The following is a 23,915-nucleotide window of genomic DNA, read 5'->3' on the forward strand; positions in this document are numbered from 1 at the left end:
TATAAAATGTCGGCGTATGTACATACACTCCAAAAAATCTTCCAACCTTTTTCGCCGCCCAAAAAAACACTTTCTACCATGGACAGTCCTCGTTTGTTTCTGGTGTATACATGATCCAGGTCTTTGTGCCACTGTGCTTTCCAATAATGTTCCGTCGGAGACCTTCGATTACGATATACGTTTTTCCAGCTAGGAGAATATTAGTATCCGTTTATGAATATAACCCCAGCATTTGGGACGGATTGTACGTACCCTCCATTGTGAACTCAATTCGAAGCCCTTCGGCGCCCTCGGCGCATCTGATTGTCCTCTATGGATATTTGTAAGGCGCTGATCCCGTCTCATCACTAGATGAAAGCAACAAAAGTCGCATATAGTTAGTAAGACTGGTTTCCGGGGATAGTTGGATGAAGGGGGGAGGGAGATGTCCGTTATTTACTTTGCTAATAAGTTGCGTATCAAGTTAGCATATCTTGAAGGGAAGCTCGCGAAGGGTGAATATGGAAGGACTTACATGATCCCAAATATCTGTATTGTATCTTCTGGGCTTATAACCCTCGGCAACGTATGAAACCGTCGACATACCGGCGCCGGAGATGGTGAACATCTATGAGGAGTAAGAGAGAGGTTGTTAGTCGGGTGTATGCTTTTGCCTTGCTTGGGATCGGTCCGGTGGATTTCAATTGTACGTACGGCAATGACGAGGCCGAATGGCAGGAGGGTTTCCCATGGGACAGGCATGATGGACGGGTTTTACGATATCGTTGATTCGGAATGCGATGGATGGGTGGATGGTCAGAGGGTCTATCGGGACGGGTTTCTTTGGAAGTCGTTGTTTGTTCGGGAATGTCGTCAAGAGCCCCAATTGCACCGCCGTATTGAGTTTACTAGCCACAATAACTGGAAATGTAATTGTGGCTGGTGCTTTGGGTCCCAGGGCTATCGCGACGGGGGAAATGGACAAACAGACTAAACTAAGAACTTACTACATCGTTTTTGCGCGCATCGCGGCAAAGAAAGACACCCATCCCTACTCCCCTCATCCTCATCCCACCTCTCGAGCTTCAAAAAAAAAAAACTGTTGAATATACCGCCTACTGGACTTTTTCGATATCAAAGGCGATCCTTTACGAAATCCATTTCTATAGCTGTTTCAGCTTTTTACGCCGTCGTCATCTTATTTTGGGACAACATAAGTGATATCAATTCCTCAATCCTCCCGCTTCCCCCCTTTATCGGCGAAATTTGAACGATACTTTTGCGAACAAACGCGTCGATAACAATTATTTCTTCGTCTCCGACGGGTTCAGCTATATTGGTGTATTTCCTTTGTGTGGACGGACGGACCCGCTTTCAATCTGGGGGGAAGAACGGTCTTGGCTACCTTTGGGGGTTTGAAGTACCTAAAGCCCCCAAACGCGATAACCTCCCGGTTCGACAGCAAAAAAACGATATATTCCATTGGGATACGATAGTGGTTTACGGCTTGGGGGAAGTTCCCTGTTGGGAAAGAGGCAAAGCTATCGATCTTTTGATAATAATCCCGGCCGCCGCATGACAGTATCCTTACATTTCGCCTCGATAAGATAGGGTGGTAGTGGACTTGGGGAAAGAACCTCGTGCCTGAAGTTCAACGGAAGCAAGGGGCTTGGGAAGGGAAAAGAAAGACAGGGGACTTTGATATTGGGGGGAGATCAGTTTTGAGAGAGAACGAACGAAAGAAAGAAAGAAAACCACTTCAAGTTTTGTTCTAACGATTGTCGAAAAAAGATGACTGTGGCGGTTAAGAAGCGAAAGGTGTGTGCGTGTCTGTTTTTGTCCGTATTCTCTTTGTTCTTCACATCTTGGAATCTACGTTTTAGAACCGACGGATTTGCTAAACAGCTTGGTGTCATTAGCGGGACTCTGACGACGAAGGCGACGAATCGGATACACCCTCCACACCCGTCCCACGTGGCGCTGCTTCCAGAGCTTCGAGTACGAGCGACGGTACCAGTGCTAGCGAAACCGGTAGCGATAGCGAGACCGGCAGCGAGACCGGCAGCGACGATAGCAGTGGGAGTGAAAGTGGCAGTGGCGACGATCAAAGTGTATCCGGTGATAGCGATAGCGACGACGATAGTGGATCAACGGACGATACTACGAGTAGCAGCAGCAGTAGTGATGATTCATCTTCGTCTGGGGATGAGGTTTGGGATGGGCAGTCGGAGGATAATGAAGAAGTAGCGGGGCGGGTAAAAGATATATGCATGTGAGTTTCTTATCCTTTCTATTTTCGAGATTGGGAAGGAGGTTGTGGGATTGTGGAGCTAACTGGTGTGGCGTCGCTTGGTAGATTCTGTGGTGGAACAGAAGAGGATGACCCCAGTGAGACTTATGAAGAATTACTGGAGTGTAAGCTCTGTTATGATAGTGGTAAGTCGAGCCCGGTTATATCTGGTGATATCGTGTTATATCGATCTAACTTTGTGTATTCAAAGCCCACCGACAATGTGCCCGTAACCATAAGGGACCCGGTCAACTGGCTAGTGGTGATGGTAAGAAAGGCACTCGGAATTGTAATTTATAGGTGTACATAGTGTACTAACTTGTGGGGTCTCAGCTATTTCGGATTGGCGATGCCCAACTTGTGCAAACGTGATATTTGAAGATGACGCTGCAGATGCAACCGAGGAGAGGACTACCCCCCGTTTAAAACTAAAAGTTACACCTACCCAAAGCCGAAATGCAGCAGGCAAAGCTACTCCGAACGTTGCTGAGACTCAGAATATGGATGGGGCGACAAGACGACTACGGACAAGGCATTCTGACGAATTCAAAACGCCTTCTGGATCCCGACCGCAAAGGCGGACTGGAAGGACAAATTACCTTCACCTTCAAACAGACGGTGCGAGTGCAGAACCTGAACATGATACTTCTACTCCGATTAGAATATCGAGTCGCGCGAGGAGGACACGGTTCCCGGAGGGGTCTTCGAGAGGTGCCAGTATTCAAAAGTCAAACCAAGGAGGGCTCATCTTGAAGCTGAAGTTCAAACCGGAAAGGCTGGCTTATGCCATAGCTACCTCTTCTTCGATACTTTCTCAATTCCCTAAGAAGGGCCAGAGGAATTCATCGCAGCCATGGTTGACACCAGCACATAACCCGTTTCAACCACAACCCCAGGTCCAATACTCACATTATACCCTCTCCTACTATGAAAGTGTTACAGACGAGAACGTGAAGCCTTACGGTGGAATCCTTAATGAGACTGAAACCGATACATCAAAAACGTTACCTTTGGCTGTCGACAAGATCAAGTTCGATAAGGCTCGACAAGAGGCAGACGAGGAGAAGGCACAGAGAGAGGCCATGCTCGCTGCATCTATGCCGACACCAAAACCTGGTAGAAAGCATGATCAGGCTCTGAGAGCTAGCAACCATGCTAGTATGATCAAATCTGTTCATTTCGGAAACCATCAGATAGATACATGGTATGCGGCGCCGTACCCAGAAGAGTATAGCAGGAATCGAATCCTCTTTCTCTGTGAGTTTTGTCTTAAATACATGAATTCAGAGTTTGTACAGTGGAGACATCGGGTGAGTGTATATTCCGCCGATAATACTTGGTCGGCCTTGAACCCTAGGCTAAACTCGGTGAAATTAGTTAAAATGTCCGCACAAGCATCCGCCAGGTGATGAAATCTACCGTGATGGAACGGTTTCGATATTCGAAGTCGATGGGCGAAAACAGCCGGCTTATTGCCAGAACTTGTGCTTGCTGGCTAAGTTATTCCTTGGCTCTAAAACGCTTTACTATGACGTCGACCAATTCCTGTTCTATGTTATGGCGGAGTATAATGAGACCGGGTGCCATTTCGTTGGATATTTTTCCAAGGTAATACATTTAGGCAGTTAGCGAGGCACTTAGGGTTCAATAAAACTGACAGGGCATATTAGGAAAAACGTTCAACGAGTTCAAACAACGTCTCCTGTATCTTAACCTTACCAATCCATCAGAGGAAAGGATACGGACATTTACTCATCGACTTCTCTTACCTTCTAACGCGAGCAGAAGGCAGGTTGGGCTCACCTGAGAAGCCGTTATCGGACCTCGGATTAGTCTCATACCGCAATTACTGGAAGCTTACATTATGTTACCTCCTCAGAGACTTTGATGGAGGGACAAGTGTTCAAAGTAAGATTTTTTCGGACCCCTCATCATCCGTGCTCATCAAGCTAACGGCAGCCTGCGACAGCAATGTGCGACCAAACCGGGATGACTGCAGACGATGTTATCAGTGCACTTGAAAACCTTCAGGTCCTGATTCGCGATCCTATCACGAAGACATACGCCTTCCGTATTGATAGGGAGCTAATGCAGACTATAATCGACAAATGGGAGAGTAAGGGGTATGTGAAGTTGAATCCGCGTGCTCTTGTGTGGGTGCCGTTTGTCATGGGGAGACAATCGCTTTTGCAGGCCGCTCCGCCCACGATCGCGCCCCGGGAGGACGAACCCGTCCTTGAGGAGGGCGTGATGGTGGATCAAACTATAACTAGTACCCCTGCTGCTACAAGTATCAATACCCCAAAGGACAGTACCATGGATCATGAAGATTCTGTATCCAGTGGGAAGAGTGGAGATCCCATGGACCTTGACTCCGGGATGCCTCAGAAGTCCGCCACCAATCAAAAAAAGTCGCGTAGCCCGGCCGCTGCCACGAAGCTTACCCCGCCTGAAGATCCTCCAACCATAAGAAAGGGCAACACCTCCTTTATCAGGCTCGGCGATGATCTGTTCCGGCGAGCCGCTTCAACTCCGGCGAAGGATTTGCCAACAAGGGTTGCAGTTGATCCCAACTACATACCACCCAGCCGCTTCCAACTGGTATCGAACACACCGGGCTCTGGGCTTAAGAAGCCAAATTTCAATCGATCCCCATCCTCTGCATCTTCAAACTCTAAAACATCGCAGCCTTCACGTGTAGTATCAGCTCCTCCCGTCGCGGCTCGTGCACAGAGTGTATCGGATCTCAAAACACCATCATTATCTAGAAAGTCACAACCACTACCCACACCCCAGCAACAGATTCGAAAAGCGAGGTCCAGCTTGTTTGAGGAGGCAAGGGAGCCCCACAACATGACTATCATTCGACAGTCCTCACGCAAGTCAACGAGAGTTTCACTAGCCCCCAGAGGTCTTGTGCCGTCTCCCGCCCCTATTAGGGACGGCCAAATCACGGTCATCACTAATGGTACCGGTGGGAATGGGGGTGGGTATGATTCTACAGATCAAATGAGCGATTCTGTCAAATCTGTCAAATCGGAATTGCCAGGTGCAAAGCCGTGAGCAACGATGTGTTTTTGAGAGGATGGGTTGATGCACTGCCCAATCGGCTATCTCCACTCTCCTCTTCTCTACAGTTACTTGTCAGAACAGCTTTGAATAGTGGCGGGTCGGGCCTGCACGGACTAGGATTGTTGGTTTATGCTGACTCCTCAGTTCTTCGGCCTCTCTTTCGTATTACCGTATCCTCGTCGTAACGACGTTTATATTTTCTTATGCTGGCGCAGATTGACGAGCAATCGTCTTTGTCCTGCACTCGCAATTCCTGCTTATTTGCATTTTTGTTCACGCGTCTTACCCTCGCCTAATCCCTTTTTTTCTCTCTTCAAGTGGGGGCCCCGTACCCCCACCATTGCTTTTTTTTTCTTTGGCTGGCGTCTCTGAAGACGGTGAATTTTCTCTTTTTTCTTTCTTTCTATAATTCGTCTTTAGTAAGTGTTTTTATCATGGGGATCTTTCTAGCTAAAGGTCAGGGTTGTCAAATAGGTTTCTTTCTTTCCTTTTTCATTTTTGAAAGTCGTTTCATGGGATGCAGAAATTCAATATATAGCTCAAGTGATGATGGATATACCTTTATTTTACTACTGCTTTTCTTTTACTCGATCAAATGCAACCGTAAGATTACGAGAGCACTGTATGGAAATATAATTAGATCAAGCATGATTACTTAAGGACATATCTACTACGACTGTAGAACTTACGTATATGCGTACACAATTGAAGAATTAAATACACTGATTATATATACATATGTGTGTATATAAGTGATTATATTTTATGAATGGCTGGAGTTTTAGGCTTGCATCTAGACCTATAATTGTGTAACAGGTATTATGTGAGGTGCTACATGTTTGCTGATACAACAACTTTCGATGGGTCTCGTGAACGTTCACCCAATTGGCCAACCCAAGGGTGCCATTCGGGCCTCGAAGGTACATTTAATCTATCTTTGAAGTTTTGTTTATTCAATTTTGGTTTGTTAGGACGTTGCACAGTACGGACAATTGTTGAACTGAAGTAGTAGAGTATCTTGATTACTATAGAAGGAAATAATTGGCAAAGAATTGATATCAGGAAAGCTACGAAGAGTTGTTTTTGTGGTATTTTTCATCGCCGTTTTGGGAAACATCGACGGCATACGCTCCAATCGGTTCACACCCTGACATTCGTACCCTGATTGGAATCGCTTGTCTGGTTGCATTGGAAGATATCAAATTCCCGGGAAATTTGCAGTAACCCTTTGAAAAAACTTTTTCTGAGGGAATATATTTTTGGCAATCAGATTTTGATACTGTATACTCTTTCAACGTTGCAACAAACATATATGCGATTGAGCGTAATATAATATCATGATCAATATAAGACGACATGATCACTGCTTTTGAGTGCTAAGCGCGAAGATATCCTTTCTCTCCAATCAAGATTATGCGGAGATGATCAATATGCAATTGATCGATATTACCAATCGATGACAACTCGATGCACGGGCTGTGAACGCCAATAGTATAGGTACGCTTATGGGAAGCAGTATAAAGTATATGCATAAAATATAAAAGAAATTTTTCCCGAGCCCGATTTCCAAGATTGTGGAGCTGGAAAATAGTCCGAGCCCGAGTTCCAAGACCCGAAAGCTAGGAATATCAATTATAAGAAAAACACTGGATGTTACAGAACCAAATTTTCACGATATTTTTTGTGGTGGCGGAAGCATTGCTACACCGCAAAGAGAAAAGACTGCTGGCTAGCTAGCTAGCTAACTTAGCTCGATGCATCGATGTTCGAAGATATTTAGCCAATAAGTGGAATGGTATCACGCAAAACTGAGGAGATCATGGAAAGAATTTTCTCGCGTTAACGTTCTTGTCCTGCAGGATTGTCCTCCGAGACACACATTAGTTTCGAGGAGGTCTCAACCGTTACGGGGGCTTTTTCAATCTTTCTCAGAAGCGTCTAGCCCTGAGCTATGACAGCTGCATAGCTCTGCTAACAACTGTACAAGGGTGTCTCATCCCACACTAATGCAAGCTGCTATGCTTTGGGGGGCTTATGTCGAAGCTATTGGCTGCAGTACTCTGAACCGGGCTTGCCGCCGCCACTCACCCACACCCCCAGATCCAAAAAATTTTCTGTCCCAATCATTTTAGAATGGTCACAGGATCGATTCTGACACAATTGGTTTCCTGGATAGCATACAATGCAGGCGTATATTTTACTTTAATTTTTTTGGAAGAGACTGTTTCGCTCCCGCTTCATCCCACTGGTTTCTGTTCTTGTGTTTCCATGGAAGAGATATACGTCAGCTAGCTGCTGTTCCATGTTTTTGATTCCCTTTTTCCAATTCCCAAAGGAATTTTATGATAATGACCGCCACTCCCATGCATGCATGGTATCATCCATACATGATAGACCTGTCAGCAAGAGATATAACATATATTAGCTATAGTATTATGTTCTATCAGGCGAAGTGATGAGTTGTAAGCGCTTCCGCTTTTTGAAATTTGCTCAAATTGATCAGTTCACCGGAATCATTGATGATCGTTACCGGCGTTAATATTTGTCTTGTCTGGAGATACGGACTGGGAAGCCGGAGTGGTAGTATATTTCGAGAGATGTCCGGTTTGTGTAGATTATACGAAAGGAAGCTTTTTTTTTCGGAAAGCAAACTAGCTGTCAAAAGCTGTCAAAAGTTCCGAGCAACTGAACTGCATCAGTCGTGAACTCCGTTCTGATACGAGAGTGTGTCTTTTCCGTAGCCTAGCGGCCAACCGGAAGCCCAAATACCCTGTGACAATTCAAGATGGGGTTTCCTTGTATGACTTTGATAGTTCTAGGTAATTATCTTCACGCACAGACCATTTTCCTTCTTCCTCTGTGGTGTCAATCAATTAATACTGCTACCAATTATAGGAACTAACGCCCACGATACTTTCCTGCAGCTTCGTTCGCTCCATGCTTCCCTTTTACCCTACTGATTTCCGGAATTTCTCCCCTGCAAGTATGTATACTAGAGAACTTGGTACGGGTGCGTAGACTGGCGCGGTAGCTGGTGTAGGGAGGTACCTCCTGTTTCTCACATATATTCGGGAAGTGGAGTCGGGGAATTTCAAGGGATCTAAGTGGGTTCGAGCTCTCTTTTACCCTTATTTTTGCTAAATTCAAAAGCTCGTGGGAAGGAAGCGTGAAAGGGAAAAAAAGAACCCATGCCGATACCCGAATACGTTTATTCTCCAATTCGTTCGAGGCTCTCTCTCCTTTCGATGCGGGGTTGCCGGTCTTTGGATTTCATCCTATTTACCCAGAAGTTCACAGTGTGGTACATGAAATCGGGATCCGAAGATTTGCGACAGGCAAAATGGGGGGGTGAAGTTACTCTGTTAAGGCGAAATGATGGGTTCGAAAGGGTTCGGAAGGCTAAGAGGTTTTTCCCATTGAGGAATTTCAACGTAGAAAGGGTAAATTCGAAAAAAGGCATGAGGAAGGGAAAAAAAACGTGGGCGCTTTGCCTGCATCTTGCATTGGGAAAATCCGGAACATATCTAGCGAAGTCGTGGGATCTCGGTAAAAAAGCCCATTCAGCCGGTCGTTTGAATTGGATGATTTGAAGAAAAATATATCTCGACCGATTTTCCCACAACTTCGATTTCTTTTTGCACTTCTCGGCAATTCTGCTAGTACACTATATGATATTAGAGAAAAAAATAGTTATGGACTTAGCTCACTTGGAAGAAACATTTTCTTGGGAGCAGCCTGTTTTTTTGTTTGTTTCAACCACTTCGTCTTGTAACTCAGCACCGGTTGAATCCCCGCCTTTTTTCTTTTGAGAACTACCGGCTTAGCATTGAACCAATTGATATTTAGCCCCTTTGATTGAACTATGGTAACATGACCCGAGCCTATCTTGCCGAAAGGTCTATATATTTTGAACTTTCTTTAAAGCTTGGCTATATGATTCAGTAATCCATAAACTGTGCAATTATGCCAATTGCATTTTGCCTTGGACCGGAAAACTTACAGATCCGTATAGCCAGAGAATGAAAAATAAAAAAAATAATACAAAAACGATTTAAAAAAATAAAAAATAAAATAATAAAATAGAGAGTGCTATAATATATATCTCGTGACGAAGCAGAAACAACAGACCTTCTGCCTGGTGCGCCTAACCATTTCAAATATTCCAAACAGTGATCAGGTGACAATATGTTTTATTACCACCACCACCGGCCACAGGTTGAATCTGGCTATATTTTCTTGGTCTTAAGCTAATAAATGTTGTTGTCGCGTTACACATCAGATAGGTTTTACTTTACGGACGAGGACGCGGACGCCGGCTAAATTGGAATACCCACTTCCACGTACTGTACTTACCTCTTTGCGGGATTCATGCAATGTCGAATACCTTCGAACAGGGTTACTCCATACATTGAGTTCCATGGTTAGGTGGCCCAAGCTCGAAACTTTGGATCCGTAGATGTCTGTGCCAAAAAGACGTAAGGGTTTCATCTAATCCGATACAATGCACTTACATAGTACATACACAAATGTACTTCGATACTTTGCTCGTGCGTATTTCTAGAACCAGTATCGCCTCTCCTCTGCTCCCCCTCTTCCCGCAGCACTTTATCTGCTTTTCTTTACTTTATTTTATTAATTTGAGCACGCGCAAGGTGCACCGGTGTTGCATTTGGCCCGTTCGTTTGCGTTGGCACGGTCCAAGACTCGGCATCCGACACAGACCAGGTTCTGCCATTATAAACTGACGAATGGCAGCTGTCTTCCAGAAGACTACAGCCGCACGGGCCTACGATTTCGTCTTTTTCTGCCCAAGTTGGAAAAATAAAATAAAAATTATAAAAAAATAAAAAAACTAGAATACCGTTTCCGTGTTTGTGATTCTCTTGCATGAATTTAATATCTTGGGGGTGAAAAAAAAAGAGAGAAAACTTTCTCTCACACTTCATAATTCACATACGAGATGAAATGCTATTGTTTGGGCCCTTGTGCACTATTACCCACTTGTGGGGAACTTCAACGGAAAACAAGTGGTCGATGATCGAATCTTTAATAACATATCACGCCTCTTGCATCTGGGTGTTAAGTAAGCTAATAAGGGGAGGGGTGGGCTTGAAATCTGGAATCTCTGGAGGTCCAATGAGATTCAGCGATCGAATTTAGCCAGATATAAGGGGATCACATAAACCAAATCTCAAAAAGTTTGGCAACCTGGTTCTTGTTTAAAAATCTTCGGCTGCAGGCAACTTGGGGAAACGGAAGGGTTGCAAAACCCAATTTTTCATGTAAAAGGAAACCTATATAACCGGTTTTAAACCCAAGGAAAAGAAATATATCTGGTGTGGGAATTTGGAGGAAAGGGAGGGAAAGGGAAGAAACAAGAAGGGAAAAGAAAAGATCAGATCACGAACCTGTGGAACAACCAACTTCACGACTATATAGTACAATGCATATGTACTAAACTACTTTGGTTTCCCCACTTTGACGCAGTGGCCCTAATTTGGTATAAATGCAGATATATCCACGGCTGGTAAAATATAAAATAAAATGATACGAAGCACGAACGGTTCCTTTTAACCGGGGTTGTGGGAAGATGTGTAATTGGGGAAATGCACCATTGAATTATAAGCACCCCTCAGGGTTTCTGCGTGTTAGAAAACTTAAAGATCTTTGATTGGAGCGTGACTGCATCTGCTGACATGACGTCTGAGGCTCTTTTATCCAGACATATGGCTGAAACGCTAGTAGCAACGAGCCGTGATAGTATGATAACACCAACGTTGAGCTTGGGCCCTAAACTTGCGGATTGACACTGCTGCAGCCTCGTTACAGAAAGATTGATCCTTTATTTGGAAAGCTTCTCGAAGCCAAAAAAAGTGGAGGAGATTAAACTCTCGGGCTATTCCTCGCGTGGTAAATATTCGAAGGTAGTGCAGTCCTTTGCATCGGCCAAGTCTACGAAGTCTGCAGCCCAGAGAGCTCGATGGAAAGTTTTCCGCATTTGTGGAGCACCATTCCCATGGCTACAATGGCATCACCGGCAGTCGCCTTTGAAAATACCAGCGGAACCAGACCAGTAGTACTCCGATCCCAAACAAACACCAGCTTTTACTTAGGAACCTCAGTCCGAAGTTTTCAAAGAAGTGTGGGAGTTTCTATTCCATGGATGTGAGCCAATTCGCATGCATAGCGTCCGAGTGTCCCTATGCTATGAGCTGTCAATGGATATTAAGTTACAACCCCGCCCATGTTGCCGCCTAGGGCACCCTCCAGAAGCTCTAGAAGAGCCAATTTAATTTAATTTAATTTATCGGAATGGCATCGCGAAACAGGGAAACCCCAGGGGAGTTATCATTTCTTCACAGAAACAACTCACAATAAGCATCCACCCTCCCAGTGCTATCGATAGCTCTTCACCGGTTAGCCTTCCCGAAGATACAAATTATCTCTCAGGGATAGGACTCGCATTTGCCCGGTCTATGACTCGAGATACAGGAACTAAGCTTCCATATTGTCTTCAGACATTGTGGATCAGTGGGTCACTAGATATATTTGCACGGACCCGTCAGCTTCGCCAAAACTCGTACACAGAATTGGCAAAATACTACCGGAGGCACTGAACACAAGCCTCGCCGATGTCTGAGCCATATATACTACATATGATCACCAGTGCCAAACCGTCTTGCCCGAAATCCCAGGACGAGATCTTAATACGCCTCTGGGTATTATAGTTGCAGGCGACGATCACCCTTGTTTCGCCATAAAATTCGCGTCAATTTTATAATGAACCGAAATTTAAAAATGGGTCTTGTGGTATAGACCACCGAGTGAAAAATGGATTAGAGTATCAAATAGAGTGTCTTCCAAGGCTCGGAAAGTCAGCTCTGCCTTTCCTGAACCCAAGGTTCCTCAGCCGTTTTGTTTTTTGTTTTTGGAGTTCTCCCAACGCGAGAGAGAGTGGCTCGAATCTATGGCTTGAGTCCCGCTTCCCGGTTATAGATGTTTCATGTATACAAAATCTCGAATAATCGGGCCTAGGTTTCCACTATCAACCCTGTGTAATCTTGACAAAGGGATTGGATTTTACTCACTTATAAATGTTTCGAGATTTAAATTTGGAAACTACGACATGGAACAGCACGTCATAATCTTTTTTTCGCATAATAGCTCGTCTGAGATTTGATTGTTTTCAACGGTTATATAGAGACTAAGGGCTAAGTTAAGCTATCTCCGTATTCAGAATTAGTGCTGTAGTGATGCTGAAATTTAAAATAAATAAATAAAAAAAAAATAAAAAACCGAAATTACTGATACGATATCGATACGAGGCCCCACCGAACTACTGAACCGTTAGGTTTCATCTGGAAATTTATCAGAGTGGCAATTAGGTTGACAGTTTTTGTTTTCCTTCCTTGGTTTTATGAAATTGGAAAGACGGGGCGGCAGATTCTTCGTGCAGGCACAATCTGTCTGCATGCACCTCATCGCCGTGGCAGTTGAGAGACGTCAAAGAACGAATTGGTGTGGAGTTTTTCGGGCCTTCATTGGTTCAAAAGAGTAGGCTCTGGAATAAAGACTCGCAAGTATTGCAAATTGCGCATAAGAACGGTTTTGACAGGCTGTATCCGGACCACAACCCATGGAACCCTTCAAGGTCTAGGTTCTCGGAGAGTTAAGAGGCTTGGTCAGTCAACCGTGCCGTCTTCCATGCCGAAGGAACTATGCGAGTTTTCTGTTCTGGAAAGAAGTGCCACCATCGAGGTCAGGATAATCTTTGGATCCTTCCCGAAGGAACCGTCTACTTTGAAAGCCTGGTCGATATTCGTCGACAATCTATGGGAACCAGTAGGTAAGAGGTCTGTAACCTTGCATTCGTCAACGGCAAGGGGACCCCTCTCGAAGCAGGAAAGTGACTTTGGAGAGCATGATGTTACCATCGACAAAATCGCTCGCCCCATTGCCACCAGTGTATGTACATACACTATTCGGGTAAGGCAGATGTCGAATACGTTTCTAGACTGAAAATTTGTTTCTTGATAACGACCCGAGATTCCAGATGGAATGTCTTGCACGGAGCCTGGTCACAAATTGACATCAGCTTCAAACTAGAATCGCATACAAGGGTTGAGTTAGCATTGAAGTTGAATTGGCGCTTCCATGAGAGAGAGCAGCCGTTTACAGAAGCGGGGACGGGTTTCGCTAGGTTCAGCGAGCTGACTTTCCGGATCAACCATATGCCCCCCCAGGGTAATAACATATTTCCGATGAGCTAATGAGTACCAATACCCCCCGTTCATTGAACCAGGTCATCTGAAGGTGCTAGAGTCTCCAGTGCACCTGACAAGGCATGGTTGCGACAGCTGTCCGTGGGGTGCATGTATTTACCTGCCGCCTTCGAGTGTGTTCCACTGATAGCGACCCAAAGCCAAATATCTTTCAAAAGGGCGAGTGAAGTTGGTAACTTCTGTTGTCGCTTCCAGCTGCAGAAGCAGGTTCTTACCAGGCACCACGTGTGTGTGTGTCCTGTTTAAGACATCGCCAGGAAGTCCTCACTGGGAAGGACCTCGAAAAGCGATAAAAGAAAAGAAAATAGAATAGAATAACGTTAGTCAGATTCTCATAGCATAATCGAAAGGTGGAAACATTTACGGATGCTGGAATCCGATTCTCACATATACATACTTAATTCTTCCTGGGGTTACGAAGTCGATTGACACCGTATAGACATCGTTGCGTGAGGAATTGGCGGCAGAAGGATCCTATAGGGTCATTGCATTAAACCGTCGAGAGTACCCCATGTCAGAGAAGTACGATCCTGGAAATTTGCAGCGTGTATTATTAACACCTCCGGTATATTTCTATTTAGCAAAATGGGGTCGGTATGATAGATGTATCATACCTCTATAGATTGTCATGCAAACAGGGAGTTTGGAAAAGTGATCCGTGAGACTTCACGATTTCCCTAACTAACCACTTTCTTAACCAAGATAGACTCGGCTATTTCCAACAGGCGACTATAGTTAAACTAGAAACGAATGAGAAGTGGTCTGACAAGCGGTTTCGCATACAAAAGACCGATCCAAAGAAAGTAGCTTATTCAAAATTTTGGGCGTTGGAGATGATCCGAAAGATTTGATTGCTGCCTGCCATATGTATTCACATGCCCCAGACCCTGGGCAGGCTCGGGAAGAGCGAGACCTATGATCCCTGGATCCACGGAAGCCGCTTGGCGTTGTCGTGCCGTTTTTCGGAATCTGGAAGATACACATGTTAATGTAAAGGCAGGGCTTGTGATAGAGCGTGGCCATGGAAGGCGTACGTGCTGATAGATGGTATCGGCATAGTCTGCAGCCTGCAGTGGAGTCCACAGGACATTCTTAAGTTAGAAAACATTTTGAGGAAAACCGGAGACACTCGCCAACGCAAAATAGATGTCTGGTAGCGTTGGGTTTTAGATTTCTGCCTCGTCTGGTTCCTCAGATCCAGCCAGGAGCACTGCCCATGGCCATGCCATTGCAAACACTGATTCAGGTACGACTGTAAGTTCGAGAACTAATAATATTACTGCGCTGTGCTCCAGCTGTGAGGTCTGGACATTTAGAACTTGTGCAACCTGATGTCTCGTTTAGCCTCCACATGCAAGCATTTATTTATTTGAAGCTCAGGGAATGGACAAATATAGCGGTGGAGATACACGCCTTTTGTGCTAAGGTCCCCACTCCTATGCATGTTGCAGAGGTGAAGATTTGTTTCGCATTTGTACGCCACGTTTCGCCATCCGAAGCTGGATTGTCTGCATTTTTTTTTTAAAAAAAACACAGATCCACTGAAGCCGAAAGGCTGGATATAGTGGCATAATATCTAGTAAACCCAAACGCCGGGCCGATCGAGCCCGCTCCGAATATGTAGTGGGTTCGAAGGAAAACTGGATTTCGCTTTCGTTCAATTAGGAAAAGAAAGAGAGAATCTCGGGGAGGGTAGGATTTCCTACGGGTGCTAGTTGAGTCTAGTCCGCAATTTTGACTACTGAGGTTTTTGGATCCGATGGCAATCTTAGAGAGGTCCGTAGGTACCTCTGCTTCATGTTTTGTATTAATAGTAACTTCATATGGAAACTCATATTTCCGTACTTTTAAGGCGCATCATATCATATTATTATAGATCTGGACGGTTGCCTCTGTGCCATATTTAATAGGGTTTTAAAAAGTTAGAGAGTTTATATATTAATTACCTACCAGGTACAAAACAACTTTATTTTGAAATGCCAGATCCCGATAGAGATGCTGTCTGAGTTTCATTGTGAGTCGATTCCCGATTGACTGGACCTCGATGTTTCGTTTTGATATTTTACAGCATTTCGCAAAGTTGACAAATCGCTTAGTCTTTTCGAATATTTAATCAATCCGAAAAGGTTAACATAGCCCATGTAGCGACCAGGTAATGGTGATCTGTATGAACGCCAACGGAACCTGGCGATATCTGCTCCAAGATGACCGCTACTTACCTCATCGGTTCAGCATGAGCGGGGCGAGCTGCAGCCTTTTGTCTTGAATTGTTTTAATTCTTGCCGCTTCCGCTCAAGCTACCGTTGGATTAACATTATCAAAATGCGGGAGCTGGCAAAAAAAAAAAGGTCTTGTGCTCGAACATCTACATGACCCCGGCTGCTAAAATAAGACTTCGTTTGTTTCGCACGAAACTTGACAGCCCAAAAGATGGGTATCTACCCAGCGACCAGTTGGGGTAATTAGTTGAGGTCGACGAGACAATTGCGCAAAGAACTTCCACATCCTTGTTCCCTGCATGTGGGCAATATGAAATAGAGGCGCCAGAGTGCCGCCGGCGTCCAAGGTAGATGACCCGTAGGAGTTAATGAAACATAAACCAAGGAATCTACATACTTAATTCCAAGACGTGGTGGTGGTGGTGGTGGTGGGAAATGAAAGATGCAATAAAAGAAAAAACAATGCTGCCAGAAGTCGAGTCAAGCGGGCGATGTTCCTATCAGCTGGATAGCGTGCATAATGCTCCGATGAAAATGGTATGCTCGGTTCCCTAAATACAACATGTCTAAGGGTTGCAGTGCAAGTGCAAGTGCAAGTGCAAGTGCAAGTGGGGGGGGGTTTCCTGACCGAAGCCACGCCCGTACACAACTGTGCCTAGTTTCCAGCTGTCGAATCGATGACTATGACCCGCACATGTACATGTACATCATGTGTGTATACGGGGCAGTTGTGCTACGTAAGTACCTGGCATAATATAATTGAGACGAAGGGAAAAGCTTGGTGACGATGTCAACCGAACCGGACCTTAAGCCCTCCCTCTCTCTCTTTCCACATTAGCAGAGGGCTACTTAGCTAACTAAAAGACGTCGCAATCTTGCCTTAGTTTAGCCCCTGGTATTCTCCGCCAAAAAAGCCATAAGAAAAGAAAAATAACTAGAAAAAGAAAAGGGATTCTTGAATGTCAGTAGCTGCCAGTCTCTCCAATCCTGTCGACAGCAGAGACACAACCAGCTTGCAGCCTGGTAAGCGTACAACCAGGAGTCCCAGGGTGATGCTTGTGGGTCGTGCCCTTCTTGTGGAGCCTGCATGAAGTTCCTTCCTCCCTGGGAGACAATGGCGATGTCGTGCAAGGATGGCCCCGAACATCACCCATTTCCTTTTTCCTCCCTTCTCGGATTGCATCTCGAACACCTTCTTTTGCCATTCGCTCGTCTTTTTTCTAATCGGCTTACCCCTCGACAGTGCACCCGTGCTCTGAGGGGGAAGGCCCAGCTGCGGGAAAAAGGAACGGCTCCTTTCCCAAGAGCCAAGCCAAATGCTAGTTCCCTTCTCTCCAGTTTGACAAGGTTCATTGTAAAAAGTAGATCAGCCTGGAGTCCACCGATCTTGTTGATTATTATCATCCGGACTCGAAGGACTGACCTTCCAGATAGTCCTAAGCCGATAGATGTCTCTGTCTAGAGAATCCTTGGCCAGAAGGGCGGTGATTCGCTAGTTCTCCCAACGATCCACAGGTGGACAAAGAGCATATCGGTAGGGTTTGGAAGCTGCCTAGTATCGTATAATTCTTGATTCCGCTGACGGTATCAGAATTCAGCGACATTGCAGAACTAATTTATTTTACAATCGAAGCAGAAGCAGCGTGGTGGCACTGCGTTCTGCGTGGACCAAGGTCAAGCGCGACCCTCTTACCTGCCTTCCATGGGAAGCCGGTTCGGGTCGGTACCACAGATAGCGAAAGAACGAGAGCATGAGAGCCCTCCGATCCCTCACCCATCCACACCCCCCCATTTGAATTCATTTATTCATTCCAAGAGGGCAGAGAAGAGAAGAGGAGAGGAGAGGAGAGAAGAGAAGAGTAGAGTACTATAGAGGATGTCATGTTCTCGCAGTGCAATTGACTGGTGTGCCAATTCAAAAGCAAAATCCCAGGAATCGAGGGAAATCATACCATACATACTAGCTATAATGAAGCGAACTAATATATCGCGAAGTATTAAAAAACAAAAAAAATAAAATACAATAAAGAAAGAAAGAAAGAGAAAAAAACAAATAAATTAAAAATCAAAAAGTACTCACTCACTCACTCGCTCGATCAATCAATCAATCAATCAATCAATCAATCAATCAATCAATCACTCACTCGAATACTCACTCATTTGCTCGTTCGTTCATTCGTTCATTCATTCACCCACATACTCCAAGAGGCCATGGTATACGGGCCATGGGTCATGACCATACATAGCCAGGAAGGACCGTAGTATATTATAGTATAGCGCAGAGCGGTGCGGTGCGGTGTATCTGGCCATGGCCCACCTTTCCGGCTACTGCTTCCTTAGTGACTTTTTGATTTGATCTATGAACCGATTGCCTTTACTGTGTACTTACAATTGGTCAACCTCGTTCCTGCTCTTCCTGTCGGAGCTTATTGTTAGCAATCTTCCTAACACATATTAACACTCGGTTCCCCAGCATTTCAAACCGGAACGAACCCAGGCTCCCTCCAATTCATCCTGAACATAAGTTGCATGGCCTCGCTTTACGGCGGACCTGATCTCAACTTTTTATTTTCGATAGTTTAGCCTTTTCCCCAGGACGCTTCCGCGCTGTGAACTTAGTACGTACTTACATACTTACTAGTCTCAGCTATAACTGTCCTTACATCCCCTCCTTGAACTCAGATACCTTTTGGGAGATCTCGCATATATTTTGTAGCATCCCGCCCCCCGAGTCTTGTCTCTCTTCCCCCCCCGTTTCTCTTCTTTTTTTTATTTTATTTTATTATTACTATTTTCTATTTTATATATATAATCACAAGCTGCGACAGCACTGGCAAGCGGGCCCGGTCTTTCTAGCGGAGCACATAGCAGCAAACCCTTCCCACATACAGCCCACTCCGTACTTACATATATAACTCCAAGTACCTACCCGTCCAGGACCTTTTTTAAACTTGGCCCTGTCCTATTCCATCCTATCCTGTGTATCTGCTTGGGTTGATAGGACTTCTCATACATATCGAAGCCCTTTTCTTTGATATCTGTGATATAAGGACACACACACACACACACTATACGACATCGACTTCAACCTCGACATCCTTTCCAGCCGAAGCTATAGTCAACATTTATTTATAATTACCAGTCGACGTCCTACCAAAATATTAAATTCTATCGGCTCACTTGCAACTGAACCACATAGACTTCCTAGATGTAAGTAACTAGACTATATTATACTCCTTCTTCCTCATTTTTTTTATTTTATTTTATTTTTCCTGTCCCCCCCCTTCATCTTTTCATCAGCCAGTTTCGCTTTCGCCGGAAAACTCCAGCGCATCCATAGCGCAACGGAAATCCAGGCGATGCAACTGCGCTGCAGGCAAACTCCGGCCACTTGTGATACAGTAATCGTACCTATTTGATCATAAAGGAGATTTTATGGTTTGCAGTACGCACATACATGTACGCGGCACCGGCGCCTTGCTTTTTGACAAGCCATCGTTGTTTCCTTTTAGGAAATTAATTAGTTATAACCAAGTTTGGTCTTGTGCATCACCTCCCCCATTCCTTCATTATCTCTGGTTCTCCTTCTGCGGGTGCTCGGTTTAAACTTTGTATCGCATGTGCTTTGGTCGCACCGGTTGCTGGCCGGCTTGTCGATGATTGGAATTTCATACGGGACCCGGGAACCAATGCAGCTGCGCAGGCTCGTCTCGGAACCTGGACTTCCTTCGAAATCACAGCAAGCAATCGGCATTCATACCGCAGAATGTGAAGCTAATCTACCAATTGAATAGCCAGCAGAGGTTCACACAAATATCATCAACATTACACGAAAGGTCTTAAAACACAGCCGTCACATTTTCTCTAAACTTGCAGCCGCTTCAGCACGCCACTAGAGCACGCAGCGTAACTTCTTTCTGGTTCCACCGCGCGAATCTGCGTTTTGCACTCCCTTTGGCTTGGGACACTTAGCAGCACCGCACCCGTCCGGCCGGGATTATATGTATTACCGTCCCATTCGCATTTCACTCTCTTAACCTGCACTGTCCTTGATCTCCTGGCTTTTTTGCCTTAACGAAGGAAATTCGGATCGAAAGAAAAATCCTAAGCCTTCTAAACCACCGTTCGCCTGTGGAAATTGCGCCACCGGCTTCACCACTCGGTTCCGTTTCGAGGGCATTGCATACGACCCCGAAACCCGAGTCAGTCAGTACTGCAGTTGTTCTTATTTAGCTTGCCTTTGGCCCGCCCGCATTTTACATAGTGACCAGCCAATCCGCCAAACCTCTCCCCAGCCAAACCTTTTTATTCTTGCGTGGTGGCGTTAACTTAACGATCTCTTGATTTCCTGGTAAACTTCTTCTGGATCCGAAAAAGAATTTTCCTCGAAGCATCTTTTAAATCTTGCAGCGGTGTCCACGTTATCTATATCGGCGGAGGGTAAAAGACTGGTAACAGTCCTTGCCTTTGTTTCAAAACGACTTGGTTCCCTTCCCTGCGCTCGCTCCACAGTCGGACCCTATAGACCTCGGGTCATATCAGTCCGCGGCTATACCAACTGCGTATCTCTGGTCGTATATCGAGAATCCGACCAAAAAAAAAAGGTTCCTGTTGGGTCCGAGCTTCCTTGTTTCCAGAAAAGCACCAACTTCAGCGCCCAAGCTTGTCCTCGGAATAACTTGACCTTGACCTTGACTAGGCTGTTGACTGTCTGGCACTAGTTTCAACTCACAACATCTCGAACCACAGACAACCCCACAGTACCTATCAGCTGCCTCCTCTTATTGGAAAATAGTGGACCCCGGCTGGAAAAACTGGTCCTTCGAAAGACATCGTTGTCAACTGCTCCGGATGTTAATCAGAGTTTGACCGACCATATTATATGTATACAATCTACGCTCGACTTAGACATCGAAGTCCGCTTTTGCATACTACCTATACAACGCAATACAACTTTATAGACGAAGGAGCCTAATTGATCGTCTAATACTATTTGGAACTCGAACCGGCTTTAACATCTCTGGTTTCGCTGCGTTCGTTGCTATTTTTCTTTTTTTTTGTTCTTTCTTCCTCGAAGATCCAAGATCTTAGGATACCTCCGGCCGTGGTACCTAAGACGCACTGGTGGAAATGCAAAATCATTCTTTTGCGGATGCATCCTCGAGAATGTCGAGGCTAAGAAGGTAATTCGCAATTTTGCAACTGTTCCTCCTTAGCCATATGCTAACTTCACTTCCCATAATACAGTGACGATTATGAGCTCTATATCCGACAGGGCCCAGAGAGAGCGAGGGTAGCGGGCACAAAAGAGAAAGGTATTTCCATATTCCAACGTACGAACTAATAGCTTGGACAACCTCCTCATACTAACATGCATTTACGAAAGATCGAAAACCTGTCGACCCTCCACCAATTATTCAGTTGAAGATCAGAGATGACAGCGACCCCCAGCAAAACTACTTACAGAGCCCGTACTACTTTATGTGTACAAACCTTTACCCAGCCACAGAAACCCCAAAGGATAATACCGGTGCAAGCTCATCGTACAACCAGGCCCTGGCTGGTACTCTTGTATCTTCGTTGCACAGACTCAAGGACATCGACAACACTGGTAAGTGGAACATTGGAATCCATGGGAACCTTAATATATATAGGTTTGCTAAACTTGATTTTGTTTTATAGATGGGGGGTTTTTCGTATTCGGTGACCTTTCCGTCAAGGTCGAAGGTCAGTTCAGATTAAGATTCAGTCTGTTCGAAATATCGTCGTAAGTGTTTCTTCAGTACCTGTTATAGTCACTACGTTGTACGTTGTACTAAAGGTTTCGTAGTAGCGAAGTCCATTATATTAAATCAATAACTTCGGCACCTTTCACCGGTATGATCCCAGCGTATGCTTTGGTTTTATTGAATAATTTTAACTGACAAGTGGCATTTAGTCTACCCAATGAAAAACTTCCCCGGAATGTCAGAGTCTACATTTCTATCCAGATCTTTTGGCGACCAAGGTGTCCGCCTCAGGATCAGAAAGGAACCCCGAACTCTAGTGTTAGTAAATTATTTAAATCCCCTATTAATTGAGAGAGTATAGAGTTGACGAATAATTAGAAGAAAACGTGCCTATCGCCCTCCTCCACCAGAGGCATATGCCAGTGCACAAATGAGGAGGCCTTCATCTCCTGATAGTCATTATATACATGGATACCCAACGCCTCACCCTTCGGTCGATTACGGGTATGGACCCTATCACGATGCGCATAAGCGGATGAAAATGGAATCGAATCCCCCTCCTCCATACGGATCCCATGGGCGTGAGCCATATGGTGAACGCTCGCCATACGGCGAATATCCCCCAAACCACCCACCACCAAATCAAACAAATTATCACACTGGCTATCCAAACTACCCGCCCTACCAACAGCGCTCCCCGACAACCCCAGGAGGATACTTCCCTCCCCATCATGGCCCCCACTCAAATTCTGGATACGGACATTATCCTCCACATTCGCAACACCCTCAGCACGAGTATCAAAGTCGTCATTCGTCCTACTCTGGTCCTTCTCCTGTCCATCCTACTCAACAGCCTTCTCCGCTTTACGAATCACCCAATCTACCACCATCAGCTCAAAGCACTAGGTCGCCGGTTGCAGGTTCTGGTCCCTACAAGAGTTATGAAAGGCATAATTCAGCCTCTTCCGCAGGGTACCCACCATCATACCCTGAAGATACATCTGCAAGCAAACAGCCACCATATCGGGCGGCACCGCAATCCAGCTCGGTTCACTCGCCACCTGGGGGACTTCCATCACCGGGGCTATCAAGAACATCCGGTTCCATGGCTTCTCATACATCTTCACCAATGAACTCTACATCGAGAGGGTTAACAATGCCAGCGCAACCTCCGTCACCATACAAATCAGGGATTTCTTTGCCCCCACTGCAATTACCTCCCTTGTCTGAGCCCCATGGATCTAGATCACAGACACACACCAAAACCCCTGGCCCACCGATTTCTTTTGATTCAGCTGTTAGCCAAACTTATGCTACATGAAAATCCGATTTTATGACGACCGACTTCTAGCTATCGAACCGGGGACCCGGCATTGTGGAATTTGCTTTCCCGTTTTTGCTTTCCCTTGCATTTCCGATTGAAGCATTTAAGGCGTTAAACAACAGTTTCTTTACTTTGTCTTTGCATATTTCCCTGCAAGGGTCTTCTGTGGTCCTGCCGTGAGGCAGGTAGTACCTACATACTTACCTACTACTTTACATTAGAGTTTTTGTAATTTATGATTTCACACTGTCCAGATTTCACTCTTTCTTTTGCTTTTTCATGTTTCAAGAAAAATTATTCACCAGGCGTTTTACTGTGGTTGGAAGCAGGCTGTCCCCGCCGATGTTTTTTGCACAAAATGATATAGTATATACGAGCAAGATACCAGATTTGATATTTTCCCATCTTGATTTCCTTTGTCAGAAAAAACATGTCTTTCAAGTTTTCCTTACCCCGCATATCTCCGAGGGGGGACCTTCTGTACATACTAGACGTATGCGATTATGAACATATATTTGGCATTCAGTAATAACTAGCCATAATCATCTTAGAACCGTTTGCAGCTTCCATTACGCAGATACAAAACGCCATGCTGACCAAAAAGTAAGATAGGATAAAGGCGCTAGCGGTACCCTTTGCCCTTGCTCATGAGTATACGTAGTATTAATTCTGGCCAGAAAATTATCGAAAGAAGGAGACCAGCTGCCAGCTTGAGAACCCGGTCACCTAACTAGTCTTCAGGATCCTGCACACGAGATCACACGCATACATAGCACACACACACACACACACACACACACACCACACTGATGCAACAATATCTCTTTCCTCGTATATTCAGGACGGTAATGGTCAAGAAAGGCTCGATTTCATGCAAGTCAGAGAGCCTTAGCGTATCACCAAAGTGGGTTAAGGTGCTTGGAACCGGACACATTCCCGCGTCCCATACCAAAAAATTTCCCAGACCACGTTTTTCTCGGGGTCTGGAGACGAAAGAACAACCAACAAACCAGTTCGTCT

At 45.2% G+C, this 23,915-nt stretch overlaps 4 protein-coding genes across 4 annotated transcripts; 3 read left to right on the plus strand and 1 right to left on the minus strand.

Moving 5' to 3' along the window:
• Window positions 1-73: 73 nt before the first annotated feature.
• Window positions 74-741, minus strand: AOL_s00054g697 (uncharacterized protein; the record flags this gene model as incomplete). Its single annotated transcript, XM_011122013.1, has 4 exons — window positions 74-189; window positions 253-310; window positions 515-607; window positions 694-741. The coding sequence occupies 4 exons, from the start codon at window positions 739-741 to the stop codon at window positions 74-76; spliced, it is 315 nt and encodes a 104-aa protein (XP_011120315.1).
• Window positions 742-1,770: 1,029 nt separating this feature from the next.
• On the plus strand, window positions 1,771-5,332 carry AOL_s00054g698 (uncharacterized protein; the record flags this gene model as incomplete). Its single annotated transcript, XM_011122014.1, has 8 exons — window positions 1,771-1,797; window positions 1,899-2,251; window positions 2,336-2,415; window positions 2,481-2,537; window positions 2,603-3,579; window positions 3,647-3,877; window positions 3,940-4,177; window positions 4,239-5,332. 8 exons carry the CDS (start codon window positions 1,771-1,773, stop codon window positions 5,330-5,332), a joined length of 3,057 nt encoding a protein of 1,018 aa, XP_011120316.1.
• Window positions 5,333-13,045: 7,713 nt separating this feature from the next.
• On the plus strand, window positions 13,046-13,360 carry AOL_s00054g699 (uncharacterized protein; the record flags this gene model as incomplete). The annotated part of the gene is made up of 1 exon (XM_011122015.1): window positions 13,046-13,360. The coding sequence occupies one exon, from the start codon at window positions 13,046-13,048 to the stop codon at window positions 13,358-13,360; it is 315 nt and encodes a 104-aa protein (XP_011120317.1).
• Window positions 13,361-21,008: 7,648 nt separating this feature from the next.
• AOL_s00054g700 (uncharacterized protein) lies at window positions 21,009-22,892 on the plus strand (the record flags this gene model as incomplete). The annotated part of the gene is made up of 7 exons (XM_011122016.1): window positions 21,009-21,025; window positions 21,090-21,157; window positions 21,229-21,453; window positions 21,525-21,609; window positions 21,673-21,719; window positions 21,781-21,889; window positions 21,950-22,892. The coding sequence occupies 7 exons, from the start codon at window positions 21,009-21,011 to the stop codon at window positions 22,890-22,892; spliced, it is 1,494 nt and encodes a 497-aa protein (XP_011120318.1).
• Window positions 22,893-23,915: the final 1,023 nt, after the last annotated feature.

This window comes from Orbilia oligospora (assembly GCF_000225545.1).
Source record: "Orbilia oligospora ATCC 24927 unplaced genomic scaffold scaffold00054, whole genome shotgun sequence".
NCBI lineage: Eukaryota > Fungi > Ascomycota > Orbiliomycetes > Orbiliales > Orbiliaceae > Orbilia > Orbilia oligospora.